Genomic DNA, 24,631 nt, shown 5'->3' with positions numbered 1-24,631 from the left:
TAGTGAAGATGATCAAGGACCTTGGAAAAACAATGGAGGCAGAGATCGAGAAGATGCAAAAAATGTTTAACAAAGGTCTAGAACAATTAAAGGACAAACTGAGATGAACAACACAATAACTGAAATGAAAAATACACTAGAAGGAATCAAGAGCACAATAACTGAGGCAGAAGAACAGATAACTGATCTGGAAGACAGAATGGTGGAATTCACTGCTGTGGAACAGAATAAAGAAAAAGAATGAAAAGAAATGAAGACAGCCTAAGAAACCTCTGGGACAACATTAAATGCAACAACATTCGCATTATAGGGGTCCCAGAAGGAGAAGAGAGAGAGAGAAAGGACCTGAGAATATATTGGAAGAGATTATAGTCGACAACTTCCCTAACATGGGAAAGGAAACAGCCACCCAAGTCGAGGAAGCACAGTGAGTCCCATACAGGATAAACCCAAGGAGAAACATGCCAAGACACGTAATAATCAAATTGGCAAAAATTAAAGACAAAGAAAAATTATTGAAAGCAGCAAGGGAAAAACGACAAATAACATACAAGGGAACTCCCATAAGGTTAACAGCTGATTTCTCAGCAGAAACTCTACAAGCCAGTAAGGAGTGGCATGATATACTTAAAGTGATGAAAGGGAAGAACCTACAATGAAGATTACTCTACCCAGCAAGGATCTCATTCAGATTCGATGGAGAAATCAAAAGCTTTACAGACAGGCAAAAGCTAAGAGAATTCAGCACCACCAAACCAGCTCTACAGAAAATGCTAAAGGAACTTCTCTAAGTGGAAAACACAAGAGAAGAAAAGGACCTACAAAAACAAACCCAAAACAATTCAGAAAATGGTCATAGGAACATACATATCGATAATTATCTTAAACGTGATGGGTTAAATGCTCCAACCGAAAGACACAGGCTTGCTGAATGGAGACAAAAACAAGACCCATATATATGCTGTCTACAAGAGACCATACAGACTGAAAGTGAGGGGATGGAAAAAGATATTCCATGCAAATGGAAATCAAATGAAAGCTGGAGTAGCAATACTCATATCAGATAAAAAGATTTTAAAATAAAGAATGTTACAAGACACAAGGAAGGACACTAGGTAATGATCAAGGGATCAATTCAAGAAGATTACAACTATAAATATATATGCACCCAACAAAGGAGCACCTCAATACATAAGGCAACTGCTAACAGCTGTAAAAGAGGAAATCGACAGTAACACAATAACAGTGGGGGACTTTAACACATCACTTATAACAATGGCCAGATCATCCAAAATGAAAATAAATAAGGAAACAGAAGCTTTAATTGACAAAATAGATCAGAAAGATTTAATTGATATTTATAGGACATTCCACCCAAAAACAGCAGATTACACATTCTTCTCAAGTGCACACAGAACATTCTCCAGGATAGATCACATCTTGGGTCACAAATCAAGCCTCAGTAAGTTTAAGAAAATAAATTCATATCATAAATAAGTGCATATCAAGCATCTTTTCTGACCCCGACACTATGAGATTAGAAATGAATTACAGGGAAAAAACATAAAAAACGCAAACACATGGAGGCTAAACAATACGTTACTAAATAACCAAGAGATCACTGAAGAAATCAAAGAGGAAATCAAAAAATACCTAGAGACAAATGACAATGAAAACATGATGATCCAAAGCCTGTTGGATGCAGCAAAAGCAGTTCTAAGAAGGAAGTTTATAGCTATACAAGTCTATCTCAAGAAACAAGAAAAATCTCAAAAAATCAATCTAGCCTTACACCTAAAGGAACTAGAGAAAGAAGAACAAACAAAACTCAAAGTTAGCAGAAGGAAAGAAATCATAAAGATCAGAGCAGAAATATATGAAATAGAAACAAAGAAAACAATAGCAAATATCAATAAAACTAAAAGCTGGTTCTTTGAGAAGATAAACAAAACTGATAAACCATTAGCCAGACTCATCAAGAAAAAGAGGGAGGGGACTCAAATCAATAAAATTAGAAATGAAAAAGGAGAAGTTACAACAGACACCGCAGAAATACAAAGCATGCTAAGAGACTACTACAAGTAACTCTATGCCAATAAAATGGGCAACCTGGAAGAAATGGACAAATTCTGAGAAAGGGATAACCTTCCAAGACTGAACCAGGAAGAAATAGAAAATATGAACAGACCAATCACAAGTAATGAAATTGAAACTGTGATTAAAAATCTTCCAACAAACCAAAGCCCAGGACCAGATGGCTTCACAGGTGAATTCTATCAAACACTTAGAGAAAAGCTAACACCCATCCTTCTCAAACTCTTCCAAAAAACTGCAGAGGAAGGAACACTCCCAAACTTATTCTATGAGGCCACCATCACCCTGATACCAAACCCAGACAAAGATACTACAAAAACAGAAAATTACAGACCAATATCACTGATGAATATAGATGTAAAACTCCTCAACAAAATACTAGCAAACAGAATCCAACCACATATTAAAAGGATCATACACCATGATCAAGTGGGATTTATCCCAGGGATGCGAGGGTTCTTCAATGTACACAAATCAATGTGATACACCATATTAACAAACTGAAGAAGAAAAACCATACAATCATCTCAATAGATGCAGAAAAAGCTTTTGACAAAATTCAACACCCATTTATGATTAAAAATCTCCAGAAAGTGGGCATAGAGGGAACCTACCTCAACATAATAAAGGACATATATGACAAACCCACAGCAAACATCATTCTCAATGGTGAAAAACTGAAACCATTTCCTCTAAGATCAGGAACAAGACAACAATATTCACTCTCACCACTATTATTCAACATAGATTTGGAAGCCCTAGCCTCGGCAATCAGAGAAGAAAAAGAAATAAAAAGAATACAAATTCGAAAAAGAAGAAGTAAAACTGTCACTGTTTGCTGATGACATGGTACTATCCATAGAAAATCCTAAAGATGCCACCAGAAAACTAGTAGAGATAATCAATGAATTTGGTAAAGTCGCAAGATACAAAATTGATGCACAGAAATCTCTTGCATTCCTATACACTTATGATGAAAAATCTGAAAGAGAAATTTAAGAAACACTCCCATTTACCATTGCAAGAAAAAGAATAAAATACCTAGGAATAAACCTACCTAGGGAGACAAAAAGACCTGTATGCAGAAAACTATAAGACAATGATGAAAGAAATTAAAGATGATACCAACAGATGTAGAGAAATACACCATGTTCTTCGATTGGAAGAATCAATATTGTGAAAATGACTAAACTACCCAAAGCAATCTACAGATTCAATGCAATCCCTATCAAATTACCAATGGCATTTTTTACGTAACTAGAAGAAAAAATCTTAAAATTTGTATGGAGACACAAAAGACCCTGAATAGCCAAAGCAGTCTTGAGGGAAAAAAACGGAGCTGGAGGAATCAGACTCCCTGACTACAGACTATACTACAAAGCTACAGTAATCAAGACAATATGGTACTGGCACAAAAACAGAAACATAGATCAATGGGACAAGAAAGAAAGCCCAGAGGTAAACCCACACACTTACGGTCAACTAATCTATGACAAAGGATGCAAGGATATATAATGGAGAATAGAGAGTGTCTTCAATTAGTGGTGCTGGGAAAACTGGACATCTACATGTGAAAGAATGAAATTAGAACACTCCTTAACACCATACACAAAAATAAACTCAAAATGGATTCAAGACTTAAATGTAAGGCCAGACACTATAAAACTCTTAGAGGAAAACATAGGAAGAACACTCTTTGACATAAATCACAGCAAGATCTTTTTTGATTCACCTCCTAGAGTAATGGAAATAAAAACAAAAATAAACAAATGGGACCCACTGAAAATTAAAAGCTTTTGCACAGCAAAGGAAACCATAAGCAAGACGAAAAGACAACCCTCAGAATGGGAGAAAATATTTGCAAACCAATCAAGGGACAAAGGATTAATCTCCAAAATATATAAACAGCTCATGCAGCTCAATAAGAAGAAAATAAACAACACAATCCAAAAATGGACAGAAGACCTAAATAGACATTTCTCCAAAGAAGACATACAGGTGGCCAAGAATCACATGAAAAGCTGCTCAACATCACTAATTATTAGAGAAATGCAAGTCAAAACTACAATGAGGTATCACCTCACACCAGTTAGAATGGGATTCATCAGAAAATCTACAAACAACAAATGCTGGTGAGGGTGTGGAGAAAAGGGAACCCTCTTGCGTTGTTGGTGGGAATGTAAATTGATACAGCCGCTATGGAGAACAATATGGAGGTTCCTTAAAAAACTAAAAAGAGAATTACCATATGATCCAGCAATCCCACTACTGGGCGTATACCCAAAGAAAACCACAATTCAAAAAGACACATGCACCCCAACGTTCATTGCAGCACTATTTGCAATAGCCAGGTCATGGAAGCAACCTAAATGCCCATCAACTGACAAATGGATAAAGAAGATGTGGTACATACATACAACGGAGTGTTACTCAGCCATAAAAAGGAACAAAATTGGGTCATTTGTTGAGACGTGGATAGATCTAGAGACTGTCATACAGAGTGAAGTAAGTCAGAAGGAGAAAAACAAATATCGTGTATTAACACATGTATGTGGAACCTAGAAAAATGGTACAGATGAACTGGTTTGCAGGGCAGAAGTTGAGACACAGATGTAGAGAACAAATGTATGGACACCAAAGGGGGAAAGCCATGGAGGGGTGGGGATGGTGTTGTGATGAATTGGGCAATTGGGATTGACATGTATACACTGATGTGTATAAAATTGATGACTAATAAGAACTTCCTGTATAAAAAAATAAATAAAATTCAAAAATTAAAAAAAGAAAAAAAAGTCAGTAAAAATTGGCTTGATGAATAAATAAAAATATAGAAAAAAAGAAACAATCCTGCAGTGATAAAGCAGGACCCTGGTTCCTGCTCAAGGAATATATGTAACCATATATTTGAGTTCTTCTGCAGGAACTAAGGCCCCCACCCAGGTGGAGAATGGTAACTTCAGGGTGAGTATAAGATTCCTGAAACACTGCCCTGTTACCTCACCACCAACCAATCAGAAGGAAGTCTGAACACAGTGGAAGATAACAAAGACTCTGACTCCCCCCTCCCCAAACGATTAATGTGATTAACTTCCCCTTTCCCCCTTTAAAAACTTTCATGGTCAAGCAGAACCTTTAGATTTGGTTCTTGGACCCGAGTCCACCTTCTCCAGGTTGCCAGCCTCCTGAATAAAGCAACCTTTCCTTTTCAACGAACAACTGTCTCTTGAGTATTAGCTTTCAAGTGGCAAGCAGCAGAACCTGAGTTTGGGAACAACTCTAGTATTCTTTGATGTTTAGATCCATATAAGACAGACTGTGGTCAAAACATGAGAAAAAAGTTTAAATTTCCCAAGTGTGGGGATTCACTAGACCCTCAGAATTCATATACAAATTATTTTAAATTAAAGACATTAGAGATTGAACATACACAAAAAGGAGCCTTTTCAGAGTTTTCCTTATCTTATTAAAAGCAGAAACTTTCTCAAGTGAAGCTGCCATGAATCTCTTCCTTGGGAGAGTTTTATAGCCATGAGAAAAGGAGAAAAAAAAGAAGAAGAAGAAAAACACTAGCATCTACATAAACACACATTACCACAAACTTTCTTTGTCTCCTGTTTACCCTCCCTAGAAACCTGCTCCTTGTTCCCAAAGAAGTATTTTCTCCCTCCTCACGCATGAAGTGAGGTACATAAAACCTCATCTCTAGCTGCTCAGGGAGCAACTTCTTTTGTTTGCGCTCATACGCATATACTTTATTCTTTCTAAAATACTTAATGAAATATTTTATTCTTTCTACTGTTAAAAACTGTTTTTGGGGTTTTTGTTTTGTTTTGTTTTTTGTTCAGTTTAATTTGAAAGTCGCCAAATCTAAGAGGGCAGAGAAAAACATTTTTCCTTCTCAAGAAGGGAATAAACATGATCAAGATTACACTGATAATTATGATTGGTTAAACTTTATTTTATTTTATTCTATTCTATTCTATTCTATTTTACTTTATTATTTATTTATTTATTTTTGGCCTCAATGCACAGCTTGTGGGATCTTAGTTCCCTGACCAGGGATTGATCCCGGGCTCTGGGCAGTGAGAGCACAGTCTTAACCCCTGGACTACCAGGGAATTCCCCTGATTGGTTAAATTTATGGGGTATAAAGATTTTTTCTTAAAGTCCTTCTTTAATTGTTCTAAATTTTCCATGTCTGTTTATTATATCTAGTACAGTTGAAAGTATAATAGGAGTAGCAAATGACACATGAGACAACTTTGGTGGTCCACAAATAAATTTTTTAAATTATACTTTAAATGTATGAATTGAGTATATATAGAAGACTCTTAATTTAACATAAATTATTTAGAAAACACAACTGGTTCATCAAACCTACTATTTTTTTTTTTTTTTGCGGTACGCAGGCCTCTCACTGTTGTGACCTCTCCCATTGCGGAGCACAGGTTCCAGACGCGCAGGCTCAGCGGCCATGGCTCACGGGCCCAGCCGCTCTCCGGCATGTGGGATCTTCCCGAACCGCGGCACGAATCCGTGTCCCCTGCATCGGCAGGCGGACTCTCAACCACTGCGCCACTAGGGAATCCCAAACCTACTATTTTAAGATTATGATTGTGTAGGGGAGCAGAATTTACCACCCCCAAATATGTCTCTTTGGCATAGGATTATTTCAGGCTGATTATTTTTAAGACACTGCAGACACAGAAGTTTTGAAAACTGGGTAAAAGTTACCCCTTTGTATGAGTCATTTACGTGTACTAGGGAAATCTCCATTTGTAAAGGTGTCTCTCTGGCTGTACCAGAAAGAGGGAGATGAACTTATCTCTAGAAACTTATCATGCAGATGGCAACAATTTAAATCTGCATATCAACTTTACCCTTGTTTACTGAGCTCTTTCAGGTAACCTCCCATAACTGACCTTCTACCCTCAACATCTTCTTTTGTGTTTAGCTGAAGATGGTAATTAAGGTGAGGGCTTCTGCCATTCTGGAGTAGAGTTACCCTATTTTCCTGAGTTTCTCCCATGTATACAGAAGGTATATATGTGACAAAACTTTTGTTTGTGTTTCTTCTGTTAATCTGTTTTATATCAATGTGATTATTAGATCAGCCAAAGAATCTAGAAGGGTAGAATGGAAAAATTTCCCACCCCTACAACTGCTTAGGATGTACTTTTTAAAAAAGACTGCATCAATCTAAAGTTTAAGAAAAATATTGAATGAATACCATTTTATGTGATATTGGATGTGTTACTGGCAGAATGGCGATTTCCTCAGTTCTTGCCCTTCTCAAGAGAAATAATTCAGTCTAGAGGCATAGAGCAGTTTTAAATAGCAAGAGTTTTATTAAGCAGAGTGAAAGTACACTCCTGAGAAAGGATTAGAGTGGGCTGTCTGGAAACCAGAAGTAGTCTCGCAATGGGGCAGGGTTAGGATTTTTAGAGTGGTGGTCCCTCCTTGTGTCCTGCATCATTTAACTGACAAGTTGATTGACAGCTTTAAGTTATATAACTTTTCTCCTAGTGTGCAGGTGCTTACCCATAAGCACCGAAGCAAAACCCACGTGGGTGGGGGGAGGCAAAAACCGCAATACTAATTTATTAGAAATATGGCACAATGAACCCTGGATTACCTTGAGTCACCTTTTAGGTCTTGGTGCACCTGTGCCAACCTGTGCTGGCAGGTTTACCTTGCTTGGTCCTGATATGGCTGGAAACTTAGCAGTGGTCCTTGACTAGAAGAGGGAAGATCTCTGGGCATGCTCTGATTACCAGTGTCCACATGGGGAGGGAAAGATGACCCCATCCAGGATGGGATGGGACCCACTCAAGTCTGACTACCTACCTAACAGATGTGGCAAAAAAGTCTGTAATATCCCAGAAGCAGTATTTCTATACTTGCATGTCACTCAACCTTACCTCTCATATGTTACAGCCAAGTCACTGTAATAGACAAAGTATAATGTTTTCTATCCTAAGTCTTTCAGTTTGTCAGCAACAAATCTATTACTATTCTCTGCTTCTTTGGGTTATTGTTGCCACTCCATAACATGGATACAACTGCATTAGAGAGGGTGCATATTTACCAAAATACACAATATAGGCTTTTGTCTTACACTGGGAAAAGAAATTGCTTACAAAGTGTTGAGCTATAAAATCTCGATTTTTAAGTGGAAACTAAAAAAAAGAAAGAAAAAGATCAGATAACCTACTGTGGAGGGGAAAAAATAATTTTCCTCTACCCTTTTAGGTTCTTAGATAAAACCCCTCAGTAGTAAAAGACAGATTAACAGAAGTAAAACAAACAGTTTAATAACATGTATACTTCCTGTATACAGGGGAGATAACCAGGAAAACTGAGTAACTCCCCAAAATGGCCCAAATCACCACCTTGAATACCATCTTCAGCTAAAGACAAAAGATGTTGGGAGGGGAAAGCCAAATTTTCAGTGGAAGCACAGTAAACAAAAGGTATGTTTGTTATGCAGATTTAAATCTAAGCCTTCTCCATTGATAAGAGTTTCTAGAGATTTAGAGTCATCCTTGTCTTCCTGGTACAGACCGAAAGACACCCTTATAATTGGAGATTTCCCTTGTAAATGTAAATTGCTTCTACTGGTTTTCAGAGCTTCTTTTCTGTCTGCTGGGTTTTTTTGGTTTGTTTTGTTTTTTTGTTTTTTATTACTTAGCCTAAAATAATTCTTATGCTTGCTGAAATAAAATTCATAATTTATGGCAAGATGAGAAAATTCCCTCCCCTTTAGTGTGTATTGCACATCTGCATTGTTCAGACCTCCTTAGGAAAAAATATTCCTTCTAATCCCATCAATGGTCACAACTCCTTAGGAGATAACCTTCCTTCTTAATCTTGTAAGGAGTCATGATGACCCATGACCCACTACTCTTTGTACCTATAGATCTAGGTTGTGTAAACTGTGTAAAATATGTCATTTAATGTACAGCCCTCTGTCTCAAAAACCTATATAACTGTGCTTTGACCTCTAATGGGCAGAACAGTTCTGCAAGCTCTCTGAGAGGTTGTTCCTGAGTTATAATCCTCAGTTTGGCTCAAATAAAATTTTCCATAACTTTCTTAGATCACTTTATTCATTTTTTTGTCAGCATGCTAAAGAGGCATATTTTAGAGTGACACATTCTGCTTCCCTTTACTACTACTAGGAGCAGAGATATAGTAACAAAAACTACCAACATGTTTTATGTGTACATGGAGATTCCCCAGAATTTGCCACCAATAAATATAACATGTTATAATGAAATATGAAAATAGGCCTCATGCACATTCCTAACTTGCAAGCCTCTGGAAGGTGTTGTTAATCCATGATGCTCTTTTTCCAGTTCAGAACCAAATTTGATCTTAAAATACTGTCTAAAGCAAAGTCCCTGACAATTAAGATAAAAACCGAAAAGAAAGGAATATTTTACTCTTTCTAGTATAATGCTGCTGCTCACAACTCTTCTGAATAAAGGAAATAACATTCTAAATTGGGAGTGGTATAAATAAAACATAATTATTTACATAAATATTTTATATGATTTCATTAAATTTACATTTGCATTCATTGTTATGTGAAAATCCAGTACATATTAAAAACTAATCCCCCAAATCCTTCCCTCTCCTCTTCTATTTTCCTTCATTTCTTTTCTATCATTTTAAAAATAAGGTAACACTTTAAAATTTTAGACATTTAAAAATAAGATATTGGGCTTCCCTGGTGGCGCAGTGGTTGAGAGTCCACCTGCCGATGCAGGGGACACGGGTTCGTGCCCTGGTCTGGGAAGATCCCACATGCCGCGGAGCGGCTGGGCCCGTGAGCCATGGCCGCTCAGCCTGCGCGACCGGACCCTGTGCTCCGCAATGGGAGAGGCCACAACAGTGAGAGGCCCGCGTACCGCAAAAAATAAAATAAAATAAAAAATAAGATATCATTAATTTAGGAAACTGTGACGGTAACTGGCAAGCAAGAATGTATCTCTTTCAAAGTTAACCAAGTTTGACTGTTTCATTTGTATTTTCTCAATGTGCGTTATTATTTCACATATCATTTATATATTTGCTAACATTAAACATTTAATTATATGAAACCTTTATTTAGCTTCCATAACCATTGTGAGTATAGTTATGCAAGTAATTGCAGGTGATACAAAGAATAATCCAGTATAAAAACTGACATGCAGGAATTTAAAAGCAGAGAGATAACTACAACGTAGACTCAAAGAGCCACAAAGAATATTCACCAGAGTGTGAGATTTGACCTAGCTGAAACATTCTCTCAACGCCTCATAAGGAAGTGGTATTGACCTTGTCACTGAATCACTGAATCCTTAGCATCTTTATTCAAAGCCTCCAATCATCTGGTCTCATAACATCACAATACAATATTATAACATGATATCTGACATATCAAAGACATGCATTTTTAAAATTAATTATTTAATAAATAAGTAGAAAATTTCATCAATATATTGTAAGGAAGAACTATTCTTTAATTTGTTTCAGAAAAGGAGATCTGTGCCTAGTAGAATTTCAAAGAAAGTTACTTTTATAAATAGCTCAGAGACAACTAACTCATTGTCACAATCCACTCTTTTTACAAAGCACATTTTTATAAAACTGCAAATATTTCAACTATGAAAATGTTAGAGAAATAAAACACCTCTAACCATCAAATGATAAGTAAGACTTCAATTCCTTCATCTCAATAGAAAGGCTTTCTTGCTATAAAATAGTTTAATTGCACACTATTCTTTGATCAAACTAGAGATAAATGCTAATTTTTAATTCACCTAGTATCTGCTCTATATTTAGAACTGTATTAAGTCAAATATTGATTATGTGGAGTGGAGCCAGGAAAAATCTGGACTCTAACAAATACTGTGAAATTATATGAAACCTGGTTTTAAAAATGAGTATGAGACAAAAATGCTGATGTTCAGATTTATTTTTGAGGCAATGTCATAGGAGCCTTGGAATAAAGAGACTTCTAACACTTACATACTTAGTATTCAAGTAGTTTGTAGTTGACAAAATGGCTGAAGGCACCTACCAGACTCACTCATAGATACATATATTAAGTACTCTTTCATTACCTTATCTGGTATTTGCAGTAGAGAAAGCAAAAAAAAAAAAAATGGCAACATAATTAGAGTTGCCTTGAGTCTTTTGACTCTAACTCAGTTACCTAAGACCTTGGAGGAATCAGTCATGCTTCTGTTCACCAATGGAAGATGGTCTATCACCAACTGAAATTTTAAAACTTACCCTAGTAACTTGATTCTGTTAGATTTCTTTATTCGAAAAAGAAAATAACAGCAACAAGTTTGCCTGGGTCTAAATCACTTTAGAAGTGTGTTCCTTTTTTCTTGAAAGTGTCTTTTTTGTTTAACTAATTTTCCTTAGCTTTTATGCATACTAGTAAACAGAATACTATCATTTTGCTTACTTATAAAATTTTCAAGCAATATCTTCATTACTTGAAAATTTTATAAATAGTTCTTAAACCATCAACAACTATCCTCCTATTTCAGTCTTACTCTCCAGAATATGCCCAAGAAACTGGCAAAACTAAAAACAATGGTTGTAATATTAGCACTTATTCCACATATCAGTAGGAGGTAGACATGAGGAAAGGTCAGGATAGGGGTTATTCTGAAAAGTGGTTTATATAGTTTGAAATATGAAAGTATAGAAATTAATTTTTATATCCAAACCTATATAATTGCAATGTTTTGAAGAAGAGCAGAATATGCCACCCCAAAATATGCTACATTGGCATATTGAGTATTTTACATTAAAGTTTCTTAAGAAACAGCCAGTGCAAGGAGGACATTTTGATCATCTTTTGTCCCCCTGAAAGCAGGACATAGATCTTCCATATGAAAAGAACCCTCCCTGTACCAGGAGAATAGAGGGCATCATTATCACCAGAAATAGGGAACTTAGGGCCAAGAGGCTGTGTAAAAGTACCATGGTCCTTTCTAATGTGATACCCTGAGCCCAAACCTCTTTGCCTTGCAAATTCTTCAGAAATTTGTAGTTTCCTTGTCTAAAAGACAGCCTGCTTTGGTCACTTTTTTCAGTCTCATATTTTTTTATGGAGCTCCTACACATACATTATTAAATGTGTTTTTCTCTTGTTAATCTGTGTTATGTTAATTTAATTTTTAGGCCAGCCAAAGAACTGTAAAAAATTCAACAAACTTCAGTTAAACAGAGTCAGGAGACCAGAAGGGGGAGCCCTCACACTTTGCAAGGACAGCATAGTTCAACAAGAAGAAGAATGCCTCCTCTTCCATCCTTACAACAGCTCAGCTAATGAAAAGCCATGGTCTCTTTGTTTACTATAGCTCTCCCAACTTCTTATCTCCCCCTCTCTCTCCTTCCCTTGTTTTGTAGGGACTTGCACATGGCTCACCGTGGTTGTAGACCCCAAATTGCAATTCCCTTCTTATCCCAAATAAACCCATTTTTGCTGGAGAAATAACGGGCAGTCTGTTTATTTTAGGTCAACAGAACCTGGAAGGGAAGAAGGAAAAAGTTTTTCATCCCTACAGTTTACACACTTTTTTTGCATACTCGAGTCCATTAAGAGAAAAGAGAGAGCTGAGAAAGATATAGTATCATATATTTTTTAAATACAGTATCTTGTTATGAAAGATAGTTATGTCCCTTCTCTAGATTTTTGATGTATGTGAAAATATGGAATAGCACTGCTAATTGACAGAATAATTCAAAAAGTATTCTTGCTATGAGTCTTAATGAAATGTAAATCTTTTCTTTCTGACAATTATTTAAGGGCTCTTGAGTAGTTAAGAGCCCTTAGGATTTCCCTCAGGATAACCATAATACAGAAAGAGTTGGCTTGAAGATATCGATGTATAGAGATGGGTTTGATTTTTTTATGATTTAGGGTAACATCAAAATTGGAGTTTGTGGTGACAGAATGTATCAGAAGTTTCAACAAAAGGAAACCCCTGACTTTTGTACTTCTTTGAACTTCCTTTCCTAGATTTTTTTCTCCTTTTTTCTGGAATTTCATTGCCTCATTGGCTATTCATATTTTTTAAAAAACGGTGTGGGTAATACTGTTGCAAAAATTCTAAAGAAAATAAGTGACAAGTTTTCTAATGTGGGTCACCCAAAACTCTTGCAATTTATTTAAGAATCATAACATGTTCACATGGATAAAAAATCATAACATGCTCACAACTACAAGAAATTTGAATGATTCCTTTTGCAAATCAATCAAATCTTTGTACTCTAAGCAAAGCCAGGCCAAATCTGAGTAATGTTCAGTAATTTATCATCAGACCTCTAGCTTCTTAGAAACCATCTACTTTAAAGTCCAAATTGATTGCTCATATTTCAGCTCTTCTTATGACTCCAAGATAATAAGTAGGTTTTTAATTGACATAGTTTACATTGTACATTGGTTTACATACCATCAATAAAATAATAATAACTACAAAGAATATAAAATAATAATTAAAAGATATTTTAATATATGGGTATCATTATTCTATATAAATATAAGAATATAAATTGTATAGATATTGATATATATGAGTAAGTAAATGTTTAACAGCCAACTGAGACAAGCAGTCCCGACTGAGGCTTGAGATAGATGGGTCCCAGGCAAGACATTTACAACTAGCCTCCTGTTTATACTTTGAGATAGAAATAACAACAGGAACAGGATGAATAGCTAGACTTTGTCTCCTGTGGACACTGTAAGATAACAGTAATGGCAGGGGAGGGAGGGGCTAAGTCTTCCTGGGGTAAAAGATAAGGAGGTCACAACTCCCTTATTCTTGGGGTCAGGGAGACCTCCCAAATTACACTTGCACAGAAAGTTTCCTCAGGAAACGGGGTGCCAGACAACAGTAAGTTTTGCTAACTTCCCTGAGCCCCTCACACTGAAATCCGTCTTGGCTAAAGAGGGCGAAGGCACATGGGGAGGGCCCTGAGACAAATCAGATAGGGGTAAAAGCAAGACGACTGGTCAGAGGAAAACAAAGACCTGGAAGCCTGCCCCCTTATAAATGATTTAAACTTCCCGAAGATGTGACTCTTACTGAGCCTGCCCATGTGTCTACCCACAATATTCCTCTCTTGTCCTCCAAAGGGGACAAAAGCCAGGGCAGTGTTGCAGCCAGGGTTGAATCCCTGGTTGGGGAACTGAGACCCCGTGTCAAGCTGCCGCAGCCATGGCTACACCACAGGGCCCCCAAGAACGTGACTTGGAGCATTTGTCACTTTCCATACTGTAAATATCTCCCACCATGGCCACAAATGAGGTCACTGTACTTGGAGTTGGAAAGAGATGTCCAAAATTGGCCCTCAAAGCAAGCGTGAGCCATCTTTTCAGCTCCAATAAGCCACTGTCTTAAGTAAGTTATATATCTAAAATGTAGAGGAAATAGGCATTTTTCTTTATAACTTGTGGGAATGTGATGTGCTGCAACAATTTGGAAGATAATATGGCATTACCTACTAAGATGACAAGTATATGTATATGTATGTATGTAAATACATATATATACATGAATATATACAATTTTTCTCATAGTAACTTTATCTTTTAATTATCTATTCATGAACAAGTAAGTACTGGTACTTAAGAGGTTTATGTAATACTGTAATGATATCAGAATATATTCCAAGCATTAGTTTAAGCACATTTTTGTTTGCTAACTTGCTAATCCTCACAAGAACCCTATGTGGTATATTTCATTAATATCCCCATTTTACTACTTAGAAAACTGACATACAGAGTATACCAAAAGTCACACGCTAGGAAATGGCAGAACTAGGATTTGAATTTGGGCAATGTGGTTCTAGAATTCATGCTTTTACCACTATACTATACTCCCTGCCTCTCAGGAGAATCATGAGATTAGCTATCAGTTCTGTGCCAAAAACCAAAAATAAACAAAAAAACCTTAAGTATAGTTGAATAAATTGTGATATATCGTAATTTTAGTATATTATATAACTTTTAAAAGGATATAATCTGAAAACTTTTAAAAACACTAAAAATCTTATAACTTCCATAGCATTCACATTTTGTATCGCATAATTTACATTTGTATAAAAATTACTATTACAGATAAATTCATGTCTTCATTCAATTTCTCACCAATTCCATTCCTTCCTTTCGAGGATCCATGTATATCCTGTTATTTCATAATTTTATCCTTGAAATGCTAAAATCTTATCAGTCTTTCTCCAGTTATGAGTAGTCTAGCAAAGTGGATTTGAATTGTCCCAGATGTCTTTATAAATAGTTTAAAGTAGATGACAAGTCAGAAGATTTATTTTATTTTATATTTCTTTAAAAAAAAAACCTCATTTTAAATAGCACAATAAAAATTAGCTTTCAAATCCATTCCATAGCAATCTGACTTTTCTGTAAATTTTATTAGAGATTCTGAGTCAGAAAGGAAAATTGTACCTTTTCTCCACATTTTCATTTACATAGGAAAAAAAGGGGTTCAGTGTTTTTGAGGAATTATGAGGGGCCCTCTTTAAGAGGTTTTACTTTTTCCTACATCTATAGTTTCTACTCTAGTCTCTGCCACTGAGCCCTAAGACAACCCACATTGAATTGGAAAAAAAGAAACAAAGCAAGTATTTTGAATGAAAGTCTAGAAATCTGTCTTCAAAAAACTAGATTTCTATCTATACCTACCCACACACATATACTATATATGTAAACATGCATGCCCTTTCTGCTGAAATATCTCTAAAAAAGACAAAACATGGCCACTTAGCAACACTTTCTCGCATATAAACTTGTTCAGAACAGCTGATGGAGGATATTTCCTTTTGCCACTCCCTCTTGTCTTTCTGTTCAGCTATAAAAATATGATTACAATGCTTAGGGGTTATTAAAGGTACAGGCTGGCTTCAGAGTCTAACTACCTTTTCAGAATATGCCCCTGCCACTTATTATAGGAATTTTTTCAATGTCAGATGCTATCTGTCGCCAGCCCTGTTAGATTTTTTTTTACTGAAATACTAGCCCAATTCTCCTCCTTCCTAACAAATTATTATTATTTTTTCAATATGCCCAGCCCCAGAAGACGAACCATACTTGCTTGTCATCCAGAGATGATTGTCTCATTCCCCTTTACCACCTACAGACTTCCTTAACTTTACCGTCTGCTATGCTGACTCATATTCCTGTTCTGTGTGGGGAAGCTGGGTGGGAAGGAGCTTCCTCTCAGATAAAAGCAGACAGAATCAATGAACATAAGAAGTCCTAGTTTTACCACCCTTATACTCAGACTTGAATTGCAGCCGTGATGCTTATGGTGCTGGTATTCACTAGCACCAGAGCCATAAGCATCACAACTGCAAATGAGACATAAGGCATTGGAAAAACAACCAAATTTCAGGAAAAGACGGATTTTAAGGACAGAAGGAACCTGAGTCCTTGGTGATATACTTGAACTGTCAAATCAACTCTTGAACCACATAAATCTAAGAATTTTATTAAAATAATAATGATAATGACAATAATAATGTTATACAAGCAATTGTTTTTCAGGTTTTCTGTTACTGCAGTCCATATATGTGGGTTATGATCATAGTAGCTTAGATGTAGTGAGCAACTACTCAATAAAAGATAAATGATTCAATAAATGATTCAACAGTTCTCTACCTTTAGTGTACTTTGAAGTTCCCTGGGGAGCTAATAAAAAATACAGGTATTCCACTTCTACCTTCTGAAATTTTTATTCAGAGGGTCTGAGGTTGTGTCCAGGAATCTGCATTTCTTATACACTCCCAAGGTGATTCTGCTGCAGTCATTCGGTGGATCATGCTTTGAGAAATACTTCAGTTTGAGCTAAAAACAAATTATTGAAGTGTATGAGTGATTCAAAGAGTGAAGAATACAGTGAGTGGGAATAATCTTCCTACCCCATTCCATCCCATTTCCTATTCAGAAGACTATAATATACAAATTACACTGAGCGCAGGGCTACCCTGTTGAGGTCACAGTGAGCACATACATTCTGGGCAAGTTCTGTACTTCATAAATTCAGAAGAGGAAAGTAAGAGAAATTAAACACTCACATTAGCTTGGATGATGACAAAGTAGCGAGTCTTGTCTTCGTAGTTGAGCCTCTTCCTTAACACTACATCTCCGGTCAACATAAGGGGGATTGCAAAGGTGTCATTGGATGTCTGCAAATAGGTAAAGATACACATTTGAGATCATCTGAACATAAGATGAATTAGACAATCTTATATTTCAGTTTAGTCCCCTAGAAAATTATAGACAACATGTTCATCATCTGAAAACAGGATGTGAGTGTAAGCTTCAGATTTAATATTCTTATTTCCAAAAACTTGTCATTCTGATCAATAGGTCTCACTTTTGATAATGATAACCAGGAAACTTACTTCTTGTAAGTTTTTCATATATTATTAGGGTTACCCATCAACAGCCCTGGGATACTTCTAAGCCCAGATATCTGAAAAATCTTTCCTATTACCATATTATCTTTTCACAATTTTTTTTTAAACACCGAAGAGTTCAAAGATTGCAATTTGTGATTTCTACATAATATCCCTTTTCGACATTGGTGCCCATTCTGTATTCTCAGTATTTTCAAGTACTGTATTAAAATACAACTATTAACTTGAAACTTTGTGTTTCTGTGAAAAAGAATGTGCTGTAGCTTGTTTTTTGTTTGTTTGTTTGTTTGTTTTGTTTTGTTTGTTTTTCCAAGCCTCAAAACTGCTGTTCATTAGTTAAGTCTCCTATCCTGACAGGGGTTGAGTTTCTTCTTGGCAACATGCAGGTTATAAGGGCAACTTCCAAAGTGCCTTCCAGCAATACTGCTGTGGCATGAGCAGCCCTCACTGTAAGACAGTATAGTCATTCCTCAAGGGAATATAATTTAGGAGATCTGTCTCTCAGTCTTAAAAAGACCTTACATCACTTTTTTGTTTTAGTGCCATTTTGAAGACTGATAAAATAGTCTCTAAATTATGACAACAAGTCAGTTTTACTTTTAGTATTGGAACTTTTTTGGTTGATTGTTTTGTGCAGTGGTAGGCGTGCAAGTGATTGTGGGCAGCAGATGAAATACTTAGATTCTTCAGAAAAAGGAGGAGGAGGTGGGGGAGAGGGAGGGGGAGAGGCAAAGCAGGAGGAAGAAAGCAGAAGAAGAGGGGAAGGGAAGGAAGAAAGGGTGTGTGCACGCTTGTCTGTGTGTGTCTGTGTTTATACACTCAGCTGACACAAGGGGAGTTACTTAGAAACAGCGTTAATGAGAGAACAGCTGACTCAAATCTTCTATCTCAAGTTCATTTGGGGGAATGTGGGCAAATTAACCTTCAATATCTAGAGTTGTGATCTCTCCCTCTCCATCTTTTTCTCCCTCCTTCTGTGACCCCCTCTCTTTCTCGTACACACACACAGAGTATACAATTGATAGATATTTTTTAATGATTTATTCTGTGTTCATGCAATTGGCTTTGCAGGTCTTTCTTGGATTCAGTCATTTAAAAAGTAACATTTTAAAACATAAATATAGAAAATGTGCCATAAAAGATATTTACAATTAAAAACAGGCGTTTGACATTTTCCCTAAATTTTTGCCTATTTAAACACTGCGGGACTCTAAACTATGCCAGGGAGAGTAAAAATTGTTTAATCTAAATATCTAAGTTAGTTATGGGGAATACTTTAGTTGATAATTGCCATATACACTGTAAAACACAACTCAGTGTGTTGTTATAGGGTTGTTAACTTTCAAAGACTCAATAACTGTAGAGACATATATCAATTCTAGCGTGTTTATGAAATATACGGTGGGTTGCTTACCGAAACGCCACCTCATCCTTGGAGTTAGAACTCCAAATGAGTTCAGATAATTGGTGGCTTTGTGCTTTAGGGGAGGCTATGACCCTAAGTGGGGTGAGTTTTGACAAATCTAATCCTACCATGGAAAATCCACACTCCTTGCCAGTGATTGTTTTGGAAATGTACGTGAGAGCTAATTCTAAATAATCTGAAGAGTTTTTCTTAATTGTAAAGAGAGAGAGAGACAAGAAAAAAAGTGTTCCCTTCTCTGCTTACAGATGCTTTTATAAGGATGTAAAACCTGGAACCATCAGCAGCCATTTTGGAACTATTGAAACAGTTAATCTAGAAGTAAACAAAATGCTGAAAATGGAAGAGCAGAAAATGAAAAGAAGCTGGCTCTGTGATATCTCTGAGTTGCTTAACAAATCCTGATACCTCCCCTTCTCTGAACAACCTGTTACAAGAGATAATACATGACTTTGTTGGCAAAGTCACTTTAAATTCAGTTTTCTATTATTTGCAACTGAAAGCACTTTGATAAATGATTATCTCCTGCCTATGTGTCCTCATCATGCAGTCCCCTCTCTTTTCCATTTATGCCATGACTCTTTGCAGGTGACATTTGCTTTTAATTTTCTCCTGCCTAAACATTCTATCCCTCATTTCTCTGGATTATAAATCCTGCAAATCTTATTCAGTAAAATCTTATTTGTCATCCAATTTAGGATTAAATCTTTGCTCTTATGTTACATTATTTTTTCCAAACAGCATTTGTTATTTGTGCATTTTCTGCTTTCCCTCACAGATTTCTCAAGGATCTCTCAGTCTATGATGTGGAAATACTTACATTTATGTTTCTAACCAAGTAACGTAATGGATGTTTGTGATCCTATTTTAGCTGATAATTTTCATTGGATATTTATAGAATTATTACAAGCATTGTAGTTAGTAATTAAGGATTATATTGTTCTTAAGAAAATTTTTTAATTAAATCTAATTCTTATTAGCTAAGTCCATCTTTTATAGATATCTGAGATTTTAATTGTGCTAGGAGTTTCATAAATACTTATGTTCCAAGAAACATAAGGAGAATATCTGCTTTATGATCAATGCTGTTTATAAATTATTGCATATGAAAAGCCTTTGTGTTAAAATTAACTAACTTACTAATGAAACAAGTATTTATAAAGTATCCATTCTGTCTTGAAAAAACAGAATAATAATCATGAGAAAAATTAGAAACAAAATGTGGATAAATGTTTAGGGTGCTCTTTATTTGTCCTGTAGCAAAAAGAATATTGGATTAGATCAACTCAAAGTAAATGCCCTGATGTAATGCTATTTCTAAAGCTCTACCTAAGGAGGAAAAAAAGAGCAAAATTTAGTAAGAAAATATGGTTGTTTTTTAAAATTATTATATGATAAGGCAATGTGACAATAATTTTCAAAGTTTAGAGTATATAAGGATCATAGAAATGTATCACTTAGATTGCAGATTCCAAGTCTATTCCTCCAAATTCCAGAAATTCTCAGAAGTCTATATTTCTAACAAAACTCTTGGGTGATTCTCATGTAGAAAGTCTAGGTTTTACTTTGAGAAACACTAGACTAGAAGATAGAAAGGACCAAGTTAAGCATATAAGAATTTTGGCATTTGCTTGTGATCTCAACTCAATAATAAGCTCCTATAATACATTTTTAAGATGGATAATTATTTCATTTTTCTTTATTTTGGAGCTAGTTGTGTTAGGTTAACAAATTGACTTGATGTTAGATTGGGATGAACTTTTAAATATAACTTGAGTGAAGACTCTCAAAGGTAATAACATGTTGAGCATTTAATATTTTGCGATTTTAGCAATTACTAAAATTGTGCTTTTCTAATTCAATCTGATTCCTTTAATAATAAATAATACGTCAGAAGGATCCCATAACTCTGATATAGATATATGTGTGTGTGAGTGTGCGTGTGTATCAGTGTATCAAGAGTATCTCAGTCTTATACTCTTGTCAAAGAACTGTTTGAGGCGGAAAGGGAGGTAGAGTCTGCACCTCCCTTCCTCTACCATTTATTTTCCTCTCCTCTCATCCTTAGAGATTTGGTTCATCAACAAAGGAGAGGGGTGTAGGAACACAGTCATATCCTTTTTCTTAAGCAACCTACATTTTTTGGAAATAAGGCCCTGACCCTCTTTCTGTTAATTTTGGACACTGCTCTGTAAAGCACGAACTAGCACTTGTTTCTTTGGGTGATGAGAATTTAAATGCTGACCTCTACCTGCCCAGTGTTAATCAGGTCATTCCAATAATGACTAAGCCTCTTAATACCCACAGGCCCCAAACATCTGCTCTCCATCAGGAAAGGTCCACTCACAACTCCCTGGCAGTTTGGTGTCTCAGTAACTGTCAGACAAGGGGCAATTCTCCACTTAGTAAATGAGGGCATAGGGCAGTTTAAATGATTTTATCACTGTTGGAAGGATGAGAAAAAGTGTAGGAGGCATGTGTAATGCCCTTCCTTCACACACACACTCACACTGACTTAAGCAAAGAAGGGAGATGGAATGTTGACACTAACAATTCCGTGTTTCTCCAGAGTTGATTCCATCCCCCCACAGCCCTCTTTATTAACCTGTGGGAAGCTGAATTAGTACCAACGTAGATAAAATGACACCTCTCTGCTAGTCCTGTAAGGAGGTGTTGGGCTCCACAGTTGGAGATGATCTGGAAATGGACTATGAGGTACTTAGTGTTATTTGTTCTCAGCTGAGAACTCTGGTAATTCATCATTTTCTAATAAGCAGAAAAGATTCTGTTTGGCTTCTCATACCTATGCTATATTTACAAATACTGTTTTTGATATTATCCATTCAACTGTAAGGACTAGATATTCAGTTCAAAAGAAGAGAGATTTTTGAGACCTGCACACACACAGACACACACATACACATATACATGTATATCTATTTCCTGGTTATCTAATGACAGAACTAAGGTACAAATATGCTTTACTGGGCCTGTAACTGGGAAGTGGTGGGAACTTAGGTAACAAGGAAAACATTTCTCAGTCTCTCAGAGGCTGTTAAGTTCTCTTATTATTGTTTTTCTACATTTTTTTGGAATCTCTCTCTCCCCTCTCTCTCTTCCTTCATCACCTCTAATCTCTCTCTCTTTCCCCATTTGTTCATGTTGAACAGGACTGTGACTTTATCTCCTAGTTTGAATAAACAGCACCAACTCTGTGTCCTAATCAGTCTGTAGTTGGTCTTAAGCTTGTCGTGGATTAATCAGGCCACCATGCCATTAGCTGCTGAACCATCCATGGTTTGGTGTGACTCCCCTAATCTGAATTACCTGAAGTGAAAAGTGGAGGATTAAGTAAGATCATGTAGCCCTTGTCTACTCAAAAGGGACTATGATTTGAGCAGCAACATTCGTTTGCTCCTAGTAGAATACCAACACTCTGATAATTGTTTCTCTACTTCATACACACTCATTCCTCCCTGCCACATAAACACACACAAATATGTATATGCACATTTAGGGGTGAAGGAAAGATTACAATGCAGTTCATGTCACCTTCTTCTAACCAATTTCGTAGGAAATTGTATTTAGAAGTTTCTATTTGGCTTCAAAAGTCCATATGTTATAAATTTAAAATGTCACAGACTCACAGTTAAACAACCTGGGTTCAAAGTTTTACACAACGAAGGACTTTAGGCAATGACCTAATTAAACACAAGTGTTCACAAAGCTCATGCTTTGTGACCACCTAGAGGGGTGGGATGGGAAGGGAGGGAGGGAGACACAAGAGGGAAGAGATATGGGGATATATGTATAACCGATTCACTTTGTTATAAAGCAGAAACTAACACACCATTGTAAAGCATTTATACTCCAATAAAGGTGTTAAATAAATTAAACAAATAAAATATCCAAATGATACCTATTATATTAATAATTTCCTTTTTCCAAATAAGATAAACTCCCCAAAATGAAAAATTCCACACAATACATGACAAATTATTCTCCTCTTTTTTTTCCTGAATCTTTCTTTTTCCTTTCTTTTCTTTTCTTTTCATGTTTTAAAATATAATTAGTTCAGTGTATTGTAGATGGCCTTAATTTTTATTACCATGAAGGCACAAAAAAATAGTATTTTACAGTAACTGTGATGAGCATAGTACAAATCCTCTTAGTTCGCTCTCTAGCGGACACCAATAATGAGGTATTTACTAAATTATTTTCATCTGAAAATATCAGACGAGAAAGGATAGGTTATGATGCAAGAACAAAACCCCCAAATTAATAGAATTTTTTAACATTAGAATTTTTTATTTCGTACCCATTCTACATGTCTACACTAACACATGTCAGCAAGTGGGCTCTGTTTATGTTTTCACTCAGGGACTCGGGCTAATGCATGTTTCACCTCAACATGTTTTTCTCCAATCACTGCAGCAGTGGGAGGGGAAACGGTGACTTGTATTTGATTCTTTGCACCCATATCTCATTAGCCAGAGCAAGTAATTTTCTCCAACCCAAAAAAGTTCACTTCTGGCATGTCTCCAAAAAGAGAAAGAGACAGAAAGTTTTGGAAAATAACACAAATGCTTTCGCTTTAAATTTGGTTAATCAGTTAAGCAGTTCTTCATCCCCAAACTTCTTCTTTCTTTATTGTAGATAAAATTCAATAAAAACAATGGCAAAAAAAAGTGCAATTTAAACTCTTCTGATTTTGTTAATAGGTTAAATAAAAGTGCTTTGTTTCAGTGAAGAGTTTACAACATTTGGCAATTTAATTTTTTAAATTTTATTTTGGATAGTAAAAATGTCTGATTCTTATTTATTCCACATCTCCTAGTATAATTGTTCATCTACATCATAAAGGAAATACAGGTGTGGTAAAAAGGATCCTAATAATGCAAATGATTATTTTCAATTTATCCTCTATTAAAACCAGAATAGAACCTTCATTTCCTCTATTTTTTTTCCACAAACTTAAACAAAAAGACCTAAAAGTGCTTTTCCAAAGTAGATCAGTTTATACGACATTCAAAATGATGATAATAATACTGAACATTATAGTAGGTATGACAGATTCTTAAGGGAGGCCTCTCTATCCCCACTTGCTGACAAGCAACTCATACCTTTGTGTAATCCCCTCCCCTTGAGCATGGGAAGGACCTCTGACTTGCTTCTAACCAATAGGATATGGCACAGGTGATAAACTGTCACTCTTGTGATTGCCTTATGTCATATAAGACTCCATCCTGCAGACTAGCTCTAGATACTCTCCTTGCAGGTTTAAGGAAGTAAGCAGTCAAGGAACTAAGGGTGGTTTCTAAGAGTTGAGAGCAGCCTCCAGCCAACATATAGCAAGAGGCCAAGGCCCTCTATCCTACAACAATAAAGGAACTAATTCTAACAGCAGTCTGAGTTTACTTGGTAGGGGATTCTTCCCTACTCAAACCTCCAATGAGAACTAATCTGGGCAACATGTAGATTGTAACCACATGAGAACCTAAGCAGTTCAGCTTAGCTCTGTCCAGACTCTTAAGCCGCAGAAACTAAACAAAATGAAAGTGTGTTGTTTTAAACCACTAAGTTTGTCATCCAACAGTAGGTAACTAATACATTATGCTAATTACCAAGCCTTGTCTAAAGGATTGGTGGTGACATATAGTACTGGTA

General features: G+C 36.1%; 1 protein-coding gene across 1 annotated transcript in view; it reads right to left on the bottom strand.

Annotated features, from left to right (window-relative positions):
- Positions 1 to 24,631, bottom strand: part of PCDH15 (protocadherin related 15) — a 711,784-nt gene that overhangs the window by 388,307 nt on the left and 298,846 nt on the right. The window contains exon 5 of the mRNA XM_049696610.1: positions 17,197 to 17,307. Coding sequence (XP_049552567.1) covers positions 17,197 to 17,307 — 111 coding nt within the window. The remainder of the gene's footprint in view (positions 1 to 17,196; positions 17,308 to 24,631) is intronic.

Source organism: Orcinus orca, chromosome 14, assembly GCF_937001465.1.
Source record: "Orcinus orca chromosome 14, mOrcOrc1.1, whole genome shotgun sequence".
NCBI lineage: Eukaryota > Metazoa > Chordata > Mammalia > Artiodactyla > Delphinidae > Orcinus > Orcinus orca.
This window is presented reverse-complemented; position numbering and strand designations above follow the sequence as displayed.